Source organism: Engystomops pustulosus, chromosome 1 (genome assembly GCF_040894005.1).
Source record: "Engystomops pustulosus chromosome 1, aEngPut4.maternal, whole genome shotgun sequence".
In the NCBI taxonomy this organism is placed as follows: domain Eukaryota; kingdom Metazoa; phylum Chordata; class Amphibia; order Anura; family Leptodactylidae; genus Engystomops; species Engystomops pustulosus.
Window position 1 is genome coordinate 3755645 of NC_092411.1, and position 12507 is coordinate 3768151.

General features: G+C 44.1%; 1 protein-coding gene across 1 annotated transcript; it reads left to right on the top strand.

Moving 5' to 3' along the window:
- Positions 1-6929: 6929 nt before the first annotated feature.
- On the top strand, positions 6930-11671 carry LOC140115154 (protein huluwa-like). The gene is made up of 3 exons (XM_072132766.1): positions 6930-7975; positions 8350-8545; positions 8826-11671. The coding sequence occupies exons 1-3, from the start codon at positions 7235-7237 to the stop codon at positions 8990-8992; spliced, it is 1104 nt and encodes a 367-aa protein (XP_071988867.1). The 5' UTR covers positions 6930-7234; the 3' UTR covers positions 8993-11671.
- The last annotated feature ends 836 nt before the right edge of the window (positions 11672-12507 follow it).

Genomic DNA, 12507 nt, shown 5'->3' on the forward strand with positions numbered 1-12507 from the left:
GCCGTGACTACCCTGTGCATCAGGCGTCCTTGTAACTGAAGCGGAGAACTGCACCCGGCACTTACTGGGATATGTAGGAGGAGGAGGAGAGCAGTGTCACCCCATGGATATAAACGCTTTGTTGTAAAGGAACTTCTACATTGTATCATGTTTTCTTTTTGCATGTAGTGTGCAGATAGGATGTATTCGTGAATATCGCATACAACCGGCAGTGTGGCACCACTCCTGAACAAAAGTAGGCGTTATTTAATTGTGGACACCACCTTTAAGTTACAGGTACTACTATAATACTGCCCCCCTATGTACAGGAATATAACTACTATAATACTGCCCCCTATGTACAAGAATATAACTACTATAATACTGCCTCCTATGTACAAGAATATAACTACTATAATACTGCCCCCTATGTACAAGGATATAACTACTATAATACTGCCCCCTATGTACAGGGATATAACTACTATAATACTGCCCCCTATGTACAAGAATATAACTACTATAATACTGCCCCCTATGTACAGGGATATAACTACTATAATACTGCCTCCTATGTACAGGAATATAACTACTATAATACTGCCCCCTATATACAGGAATATAACTACTATAATACTCCCCCTATGTACAGGAATATAACTACTATAATACTGCCCCCTATGTACAGGAATATAACTACTATAATACTGCCCCCTATGTACAAGAATATAACTACTATAATACTGCCCCCTATGTACAAGAATATAACTACTATAATACTGCCCCCTATGTACAGGAATATAACTACTATAATACTGCCCCCCCCCCCCTATGTACAGGAGTATAACTACTATAATACTGTCCCCTATGTACAAGAATATAACTACTATAATACTGCCCCCTATGTACAGGAATATAACTACTATAATACCGCCCCCTATGTACAAGAATATAACTACTATAATACCGCCCCCTATGTACAGGAATATAACTACTATAATACTGCCCCCTATGTACAAGAATATAACTACTATAATACTGCCCCCTATGTACAGGAATATAACTACTATAATACTGCCCCCCCCCCTATGTACAGGAATATAACTACTATAATACTGTCCCCTATGTACAAGAATATAACTACTATAATACTGCCCCCTATGTACAGGAATATAACTACTATAATACCGCCCCCTATGTACAAGAATATAACTACTATAATACCGCCCCCTATGTACAGGAATATAACTACTATAACACTGCCCCCTATGTACAAGAATATAACTACTATAACACTGCCCCCTATGTACAAGAATATAACTACTATAACACTGCCCCCTATGTACAGGGATATAACTACTATAACACTGCCCCCTATGTACAGGGATATAACTACTATAATACCGCCCCCTATGTACAAGAATATAACTACTATAACACCGCCCCCTATGTACAGGAATATAACTACTATAACACCGCCCCCTATGTACAGGAATATAACTACTATAACACCGCCCCCTATGTACAGGGATATAACTACTATAACACCGCCCCCTATGTACAGGGATATAACTACTATAACACTGCCCCCTATGTACAGGGATATAACTACTATAATACTGCCCCCTATGTACAGGGATATAACTACTATAATACTGCCCCCTATGTACAGGGATATAACTACTATAATACTGCCCCCTATGTACAGGGATATAACTACTATAATACTGCCCCCTATGTACAGGGATATAACTACTATAATACTGCCCCCTATGTACAGGGATATAACTACTATAATACTGCCCCCTATGTACAGGGATATAACTACTATAATACTGCCCCCTATGTACAGGGATATAACTACTATAATACTGCCCCCTATGTACAGGGATATAACTACTATAATACTGCCCCCTATGTACAGGGATATAACTACTATAATACTGCCCCCTATGTACAGGGATATAACTACTATAATACTGCCCCCTATGTACAGGGATATAACTACTATAATACTGCCCCCTATGTACAGGGATATAACTACTATAATACTGCCCCCTATGTACAGGGATATAACTACTATAATACTGCCCCCTATGTACAGGGATATAACTACTATAATACTGCCCCCTATGTACAGGGATATAACTACTATAATACTGCCCCCTATGTACAGGGATATAACTACTATAATACTGCCCCCTATGTACAGGGATATAACTACTATAATACTGCCCCCTATGTACAGGGATATAACTACTATAATACTGCCCCCTATGTACAGGGATATAACTACTATAATACTGCCCCCTATGTACAGGGATATAACTACTATAATACTGCCCCCTATGTACAGGGATATAACTACTATAATACTGCCCCCTATGTACAGGGATATAACTACTATAATACTGCCCCCTATGTACAGGGATATAACTACTATAATACTGCCCCCTATGTACAGGGATATAACTACTATAATACTGCCCCCTATGTACAGGGATATAACTACTATAATACTGCCCCCTATGTACAGGGATATAACTACTATAATACTGCCCCCTATGTACAGGGATATAACTACTATAATACTGCCCCCTATGTACAGGGATATAACTACTATAATACTGCCCCCTATGTACAGGGATATAACTACTATAATACTGCCCCCTATGTACAGGGATATAACTACTATAATACTGCCCCCTATGTACAGGGATATAACTACTATAATACTGCCCCCTATGTACAGGGATATAACTACTATAATACTGCCCCCTATGTACAGGGATATAACTACTATAATACTGCCCCCTATGTACAGGGATATAACTACTATAATACTGCCCCCTATGTACAGGGATATAACTATGTATATTACAGTATTTCCCCCTCAGTGCTCGGGTATGAGGCACCTATTATGGCCGTGTAGCAGAGTTGGTCTCTTTATCGCTGCTCCATAGATAGTGCGGTATGAGTCACATGCAGGGAATAGCGCGCACTGTTTGTGCTGACTTTTTCCATTTTGCACTTGAGAACATGACAGCTCTTCATTTAATATGATTAAAAGCAGGGAGTCCTCTGCCAGCGCAGCCCAGCATTACCCTCCGTGCCATGGCCGTCTCCTCCAGCAGAGGACAGAAGACTCCAAGGAAGAAATTTAGTTTGTCTCCTTTTGGGCCCCTGAGAATATGCAGCATCTTACATGAGCTATGGGCAAGACTTCCACGCGCTGAGCAAGAATTGGCAATTTAAGTCGTGAATACGCCACCTTTACACCATGGGTCCCCTTTGCAAGGGGGGGGGGGGGGGATGTATTGGACCTGGCATAGTTTTGCCCGCCAGCTGCGCCACCCACCAGATACATCAAGAGGGCTAGGCTTCTTGATATATTTGGCGCAACGAGGGGGGGTGGGGCGCAATTACACAGCAGCGTAAATCTCCCCCCATGAGTGTGACTCTCTTCCATTGGCGAACTGCTTTTTAGGCCTAATGCATCGACCGCGTGCTTGCGCAATTCGTCAAAAGTTCAGAAATGTCCTATGTTCTACAGGCTCCCGGCCATGGTGCAATGTGACCAAATACCATAAACCACAATGGTGGCCATGATGGATCACAGCCATAATTACGATCTTGTTCATGGGGCCTGAAAGAAACGTATGTGTTTCCATTCTTTGTATATAACTGATTTTACCGCTGGGCCCTAAGTATCCGACGCTTTAAAATATGGTACCGTTTAACAAGTCGGTCGATTGACAACCCAAAATGGATCCTTATCAGTAGCTTTCCCAGAAAAAGGGGAATTCGTAGCATTTTTTAAGGTTGTGCTTCCAGCAATATAAGGTGAGAGTATTGGGGATAGGAATCAAGGACCTCCCCTTCCTGCCAAAACTGCGCCATAAGAACAAAAACTTAATGGGCTGTATTTAATCTTATGTGACAGTTTTTTGGAATGCAAGGCATTAAAGAGTTAAAATTTTTGACTCGCAACCTGAAAATTGCGACTTTTGCATTTTTGTGCCTTTAAAAAAAAAAAGTAAAAAACCCCAAATTTACTATAACCTGTACCACAACCCTGACGCAGGTTACAGCTGATCTCTACAACAGGCCGGACTTGGCTTAGGTTTAGATTCCATTGCAGGAGTTCTGTCTCTGTCAGAACCTCTTAGGCCAGGTTCACACTGCGTTTTGAAACACATTACAATAGCTAAGAGTATTAGATTTGCCTAATTACATTACTGTTAGCGTTTACTTTTAGAAATTGGAACCGTTAACATTTTGTTAATAAAAAAATTTAATTAGGCAATTCTCTCTTCAGCTATTGTAATAATGCGTTTCGAAATGCAGTGTAAACACAACGTGTGAACGCGGTCTCCGTAATACCGTCCTATCTGGTGCTGGGTGTGTATTGTGCATCAGTCTTAATACATCTTCCCCACTGTGTGTGTCTGGAAAAAGATTTTCAGCCATTTTGTTTGAAATAACCTCAAGAGAGTTTATAAAAATGTTAATCACTCAGGGTGATGTCATACATGGCGTTTTTGGGCCGTTTTTAGTTAGTGTGTTTTCAGATCGTAAAAAAACGTAACAGATGCATTTTTTACACTAACTAAAAACGCCATGTGTGACATCACCCTCATCAGTGATTTGGTTCTGACACTTCTGGGTCAGTCATCTGCTCCAGGCCTTGATTGTCATAACACCAGGTAGTAAAGACCAGGGAGAGTGAGGTCGCATTCACATGTTGCGTTGCATTTGATGCGTTTTTGACCATTCCAAAGGCTTCAGCCGCGATCACATACTGAGGTTACATTGCGTTTTAGCAAATAAAATGGAAACGCAATGTAAGGCTACATTCACACTATGTATGCCCGCCTTAACGTAGTACAGCGGGCATACATCAGCGCTGTGGAGAGGAGCAGGGGATGAGCGCAGCGCCGTATTACGTACAAAGATAGGACATGTCCTATCTTTTCCTGGGCTATGGAGCGGTACATGCTGCACCGTACGGCTCCCGTACAGCCGTGGCCGTGAGCCCATAGAATTGTATGGGGGACATATATCGGCCGTATATACGTCCCCCATACATGTGTGTGAATGTAGCCTAAACTCGGCATGTGATCACGGTTGAAGCCTTTGGAATGGTCAAAAACACATTAAAAACCCCAACCATCATGGCGACTGGAGGGAGAATTTACTTTGCCGTTTTTAGATGGCATAATAATAGGTCTTCCAGACTAGAAATCACAGTAATGAAGATGTGCTGCTCATGACCAATCACAGTGCAGCTTGCATTTTTCTAGGGCAGCTTAAGAAATTAGAGCTGCTCTCTGATTGGTTGCTATGAGCTACAGGGTCTGTTATTGTGATAAACAAGGCCTAGTCACTGCCACCAATTTACTTCAGACTTTATCTAAGAATAAATGGAGCCAGAGTGAGGCACAGATGAGGAATGGCCTGTAAATCCTCAGACATTTGTCATAAGATATTATACGGGGGGAAAAAAATCATACAATAATAAGTAACAAGGCTGGGAAAGGGTTAAACACACCTGCTGACGTCTCAGAGTAAAACATCCGCTGAGGTGTCAAGGACGCCGGTTATATCTGGGACGCGGTTCCCTGCACTCATTCAACTCCGCTATTTCAGGAGCTATTTCCAGGAAAATACCAAAGGAGCAACAGAAACGTCACTGATCCATTTCAACACCCCCAATGTCCGTAACCCAATATAATAAACTACCTCCCCACCTCAATAAAGTCTCTTCAAAGATTTCTGTACATTTCTGTAATTTGATGTCTATACCCAGATCCAGCAGGAGGGCGCACCCCCAAAAATACACCCAGCAACGTCCAGTGTATTCACAGAAGATGGGGAGACGCCTGCAACAGTGAAAAATATAGATCCAAAAAAATGTAAAAATATTAAAAACCCTAAATCGATCCAAAAAAATTGACATAACACTTAATGGAGTGAGACTGAGACCTTATTTTCGGGACTGTAGAGATTGCGTTCACAAATCTACAATGTAGACGAAACCGGCAGGGGCTTGGGCCGATCACATATGTGTTTCAAATGTCTTAGGGTGTGTTCACACATGCAGTTTTTCAGATTACGTTTTTGAAGCCAAAAGCAGGTGTGGATGATAATGTATAAGAACGTATAAGGTATAAAGTGGCTGCTCCATTTTTTTTTTTTTTTTTAACACCACTCCTGGTTTGGACACAAAAAAACTGCATCAGAAAAACTGAACGTGTGAACACAACCTCTGATGATAAACAAGCATGTCTCCCATCCCACCCTCTTCTCATAACTGCTTTCACACAATGTTTGAGTTGTGTTTACATGAAATAGAAACATGTTTGCAAACTGTTAACACACGCTCTGTGTGAACGTGGCCAAAATGATGTACCACATCCTGGTACAAGTGCACAAGTCAACCCAAAAATGACATATTTTTGTGACTTTTTGAAACAAAGAATCTGGAATGTAGGAATTGTAAATTCTCCTACAGAATGTTACACACCCGTTACATGTCCCATACCCAGATGTCATGTGAAATATTAGGTTTCCTGCCCCCGATACTTTCCCTATGATTCAGTGAACAGTCATAGGAATTGGAACTTAGTTACAGCCGGGCCAGAAAAAACTATGACCCACAATAAACTGCTGCTATAACAAGCGTCTGCTGTGGAGCCTCCGGATCTCTCCTCTTCTTGTAGGGAAACAAACCCCAGACTACAAGAAGCCCGAAACTACAGCCGGCATAGAAGACATCTTCTATCTTTTATTTGCCTTGGTGTATGTTCAGACATCGCTGTTGAGATTGAGAACCACATCCAAACCACACAGGGTTTTCTGCAGCACCCCAAGCGCTCATCATACACAGGGATTACCTGCTGACTCCTCCTCTCCACTGGCTCCAGGTGTTACCTGTGGGCAGACACCAGCACAATTACCCCTGTGCCTGATAGACTCATCCCCTTAACCCCTTATTTACTGGGCAGGACAGCACAGAGGCCGCATTACATAGCTGCTCTATCTCTATAGGTCCTTCTTTTGTTAGACAATGGCGTTTACACGAGGTTATAGAGTCCAGAGTTGTGTAAAAAGTCAATTTTGCTTGTAGAGTAGATCAGACTTCTGCAAGCAAAGTCCTTCAAGTTGTGTGATATTACAACTTTCATAGCTATGAAAGCGGTCACAACTTGCTGGGAGTTGTAGTTCCACCATTGTCAGGGAGCTCCTGTTGCAAATGGAAGTGAAGCCGATTCCTGTTCCAAACTCCTTGTTCCAGCTATTGAGCCTGACCCTATGCCTACAGTCTCCCCTCCCCCTTTATCCTATTCCAAATACTCCAGTATCTGTTAATGCCATGGTGTCTGTGACCCCCTCTCTGACTCCCTTAGTTGGGGGGAACCCTCCAGCCCAGGCGGCGCCATCTTTAGAGGAGAAGTTGGCTTTGCAGCCGTCTCTTACGCTCCTGGTTTTCATCCTCCTCCCGTGTGTGATTTTGCTTTTCCTCATCAATTGCTTTCTGCTGTTCCACCGCCTTCCTGTCCTATCCCTAAAGAAAAGGGGTAAGAGGCGAGGAGGGGTACCCAGGGGTAACCCCCAGGCAGCGCTCAGTATCAGGCCAGACCCTGGCTATCCAGATAAGTCTACATATGACAGCTACTCTGGGGCCATCGGTCAAGGTTTAGAGGCCACGTTGGCCCTTGGCGAAAGTGCCCACGCGTCCCACGATAGACTTCAGTCCACCAGAGAATGGTGCCATAAGCAGAATGAGACTCCAGCCAGAACCTACTGTCTGCGCCCACCTCATGCCAATGCCATGCCCTATTGCCCCTCTAGATCTCCTGCCATGTCTCAGGATAGACGGATCAGCTGGAACGAAGTGGAAGATGGTGGAGGAGGCATGATATCCTACAGCGAGCTGGAGACTGAGCAGAATGCGGCTCCACCCAACACGCCAGCGGCTCCGCAGTTGCCAGGGGTAAGAGATTTCTTTTCATTACGTTGGTTATGTCAGTGTTTGGTTTGTCATTTTGGATTTGGATTTTTAAGTGATTTTCTTTTGAATTGGTGAATAATATCAGCTTGGAAAAACCTGACACCAGGCACCAGCTACAGTGGACGAGCGCTGTGGTGTCTCCATTGTGCACAGCGCTGTACATCGAATAGTGGATTTGCATGGTAGTGCGGCTCATTCCCATCTGGGACAGGCTGGTTGCTTGGGATATACTACATAACAGTGGTTTACATGGGGCTATCTCCACACAGTCTGTGCATACTCTGCAGTAGAATAGTATCCAGGTCATGGTGGGGTTCACGTTCTTTATACTTCATGTTGCCTTCTTTACTCTTTAGATGATGACTCCGAAGGTAAAGTGCTGCCATAAGACCAGTACTCAGAGGAAGAATCTTGGGGTACCCTTTACCCCTTTGGGGTCTATACTCTTTGACCACGCCAGCAGCATCCCCCCGGATGATACGCCAACTCGATATTCGGGCAACGTCAGCTTCCCAGGTCCAGGCCTCGACAGCGACTTTGGGGTCAGCGCAGGTTGGTGCATGTAACCGAGCAGGGACATAATACTATATACTGGGAGCCAAGGCTGAGATTGGAGCAGTATATAATGGACTATCCTTGTGTGATTATGGAGTATCTGTCCCTCCTGTCTCAGCCGAGCATGCATGTGCTCCAATAGAGAGAAGGTCATAAGTCGCTGCCACCTGTACTGATAATAAAGGATTGAGCATGGTGAAATCCAACATGCCCCATCCTTCCTATGACTGACAGACCTCTGCACTGGCGCTGATGTTCTCCTCGTGTCTTCCTGCAGGTATCTCTCTGCACATCCTCTCCTCAGACAGTGACTCCCAGTCCTGGGCCTCGGGGATGGAATGGGATTACTATGACCCCTGTTATATGAGGAAGAACCGGCTCCGCAGGGACTACAGGCAGAACCACCACATCCCAGTCATCTGCAGCAAACAATACTGGGTCTAAGTGACTGGACCTACAGAACTGTGACCTGCACCCCCCACCCGACACAAAATATGTACAATGCCCCCCTGCACTCCGATACTGTACCCCTACCTAAACCTTTATTGTTTCCTTCCATGTGCCCTTTACACATATTTTACCATCACAATGACCTACTGCACATGGCAACCCCCTCCCCAGAGAGCACAAATACCCTCCTGCACCCCGAGAATTTCCCTCACTTCTAGGACTCACTAGCGCCCCCATCCATTGTCTTACCCCCTGGATACTGATCTGCAGCCCTGCAGCCTGTTTATTACAGAAATATAATTCATGTTACACCCTAACATTCTCCCATCCATTACCTTCCTTGTCTTATGCCCATTGAATACTGATCTGCACCCCCACATTTGCTGGGGCCCACCGTGTTTGTTATAGGAATCACCCTGTTTTTTTTAGCGCTGACCTGTACCCTGAAATTTTCCCCATCACTTATTAACCTTCTCCCATTTATAGGGATCACTCACCTGTACCCCAATACTCACTGGCTTGCACCTTTTTTACTTTTACATAAGTAGATATGAGTTTGTCCTTCTTCTAGCACCCCCATTATCCTCTCTGTCCACACCTTAACTGTACCCTGTTCTCCAGTCTATAGCACCCCCATTACCTTCCCTGTACACACCTTACCTGTACCCTATTATTCTAAAGCCTATAGCACCCCCATTATCCTCTCTGTCCACACCTTAACTGTACCCTATTCTCCAGTCTATAGTATCCCCATTATCCTCTCTATACACACCTTACCTGTACCCTAGTATTCTAAAGCCTATAGCACCCCCATTATCATCCCTGTACACACCTTACCTGTACCGTATTCTCCAGTCTATAGCACCCCCATTATCATCCCTGTACACACCTTACCTGTACCGTATTCTCCAGTCTATAGCACCCCCATTATCATCCCTGTACACACCTTACCTGTACCGTATTCTCCAGTCTATAGCACCCCCATTATCATCCCTGTACACACCTTACCTGTACCGTATTCTCCAGTCTATAGCACCCCCATTATCATCCCTGTACACACCTTACCTGTACCGTATTCTCCAGTCTATAGCACCCCCATTATCCTCTCTATACACACCTTACCTGTACCCTAGTATCCTCCACTCTATAGCACCCCATTACCTTCCCTGTACACACCTTACCTGTACCCTAGTATCCTCCACTCTATAGCACCCCATTACCTTCCCTGTACACACCTTACCTGTACCTTAGTATTCTCAGTTCAGCTTATAGCACCCCCATTATCTTCCCTGTACACACCTTACCTGTACCCTAGTATTCTTCACTCTATAGCCCCCATTATCCTCTCTGTACCCAGGAACCTTACCTGTACCCTAGCGTTCTCCAGTCTATAGCACCCCATTATCCTCCCTGTACACACCTTACCTGTACCCTACTATTCTCAGTTCAGTCTACAGCACCCCCATTATCCATCCTGTACCCTAGTATTCTCCAGTCTATAGCACCCCCATTATCATCCCTGTACACACCTAATCTGTACCCTAGTATCCTCCAGTCTACAGCACCCCATTATCATCCCTGTACACGCCTAATCTGTACCCTGGTTTTCCATTTTAAGCCTATAGCCCCCCCCCCCATTACCCTCCCTGTACACACCTTACCTGTACCCTAGTATTCTTTGTTTAGTCTATAGCACCTCCATTATACATGCACCCTAGTATTCTAGCCTATAGGACCCCCATGAACCACCCTGTACACATTATCCTCCCTGAACCCTAATATTCTTAGTTTGGCTTATCCAACCCTTTGTATCCTGACCCCGCAATCCGCCCATTTACTCCTTTTCTCCACAAAAATTATATCACTTCTTCACCCCTTTCAGGTGCCAAAAAAACAAGGATTCCCTTTCTAAAAATGTTCTGTATTAACCCTTCTTGCACTAATTTTCTCCCCCCCTGCAGTGTCCTTATCCCTCCCCCACTTCTCTCCTGTCTGTAGAGTCTTTCTTTTAGGTCCCAACATTTTAAATGTCGTTTTTATTTATGTAATTTTTTTATGTATTTAACCAAAATATACATTTTGTAAACAGACTTTTATTTGTGGCCCAGAGGAGCAGCGGTGACCTCCCCTTTAAGGGTTAACCCCATAATGGCTGACAGTGATGAGGTGTCGGAGGTGGACCCGTCTGGCATCGCCGCCCTCGGTGCCGGTTTATATGTTGTTGTCCCTTTTACGTGTGACCCTCGGGATGAGGCAGAGGTGGCGGCGGCGCCCATGGGGGCGGCTGGTTACCGGCTACATGAAACCTGCTGAGAGATTTCAGCTCTGGAGCCTGCGGGATTGTGAATGCAGCTGTGCAGTAATATACCGGCTGCACATAACATACATTTCATTTTTTAGGGTTTTGCACCAGTTTATGGTGTAATTGTTCACCTGATCCTCTAGTCCCGGGTGCAGGTTGTTTGTCCCTTTATCTGTATTTCTGTCCCCATTATAGCGTCCGCCTCGGCCTCCGCCGCCGCCTCTGCTCTCCTCTGACTTGTATTTTTGCGTGTGTCTTTGTATTGTATATGTGTCGCACTGAGATTCTGATCGCTGCTGTTGGCCACAGCAAAGATTATTTTAATTATAATTTATTTATACAATTTTATTATTAAAAATTATGCTAATGTTTGTTTTGGTTTTTTTACTTGTCTGCGCCTATACTTTTCCTGGCCGGCGTAGTGCACACATAACACAAGGACCAGTTCACACCTCGGGCATCGCATCAGGTGTATCAGTTATATTGTCTGCATCAGGTTCTTCGGCATCCAGTTTTTTTGTTCTATTTGGAGCAGTTATTGTGAGCCAAAACCAGGAGAGGAAAAATATAATATCAAGACTTGCCCAAATTTTGTATATTCCACCCCTCCTGGTTTTGGCTCACAATAACTAATGCGAGAACTAATGTATTATGTGAATTGTCCCTAACATTGTATAGTAATGCAATGACTGCCTCTGGTGGCCAGGAGCAGTACTGCATGTTTGATTTCACTTCTATCTCTATCTATATAGAGAGAAATATGGGAAGGTTTATGTGATCTGAAGGTAGGATGTGGAGCTTTATGATGGGCCCTAGCTCGCCAGTCTTGATTAAAGGAGATCTCCCACCAGGATGAAGGATCATAAACCAGGCACATGACATACATGTTAGTTCCTCCTATGCCAGGGTCTGCTCTTCTTTTAGCCCCCATGTCATTGTTTTTTTTTTTTTTTTGTAAAAACAATGACATGGGGGCTAAAAGAAGAGCACACTCTGGCATAGGAGGAACTAACATGTATGTCATGTGCTTGGTTTATGATCCTTCATCCTGGTGGTAGATTTCCTTTAAGAGATGTAATAAAATTTGTACAAGTCCTGCCCTTGAAGCTCAAATCTACATAAGCAGCAGCTGAACCATAATCTACCCCCCCCTCGCACTAACCTCATCCTAAGTGGCATGAGGGTCTGTCTGGCTATGTGGCCTCCC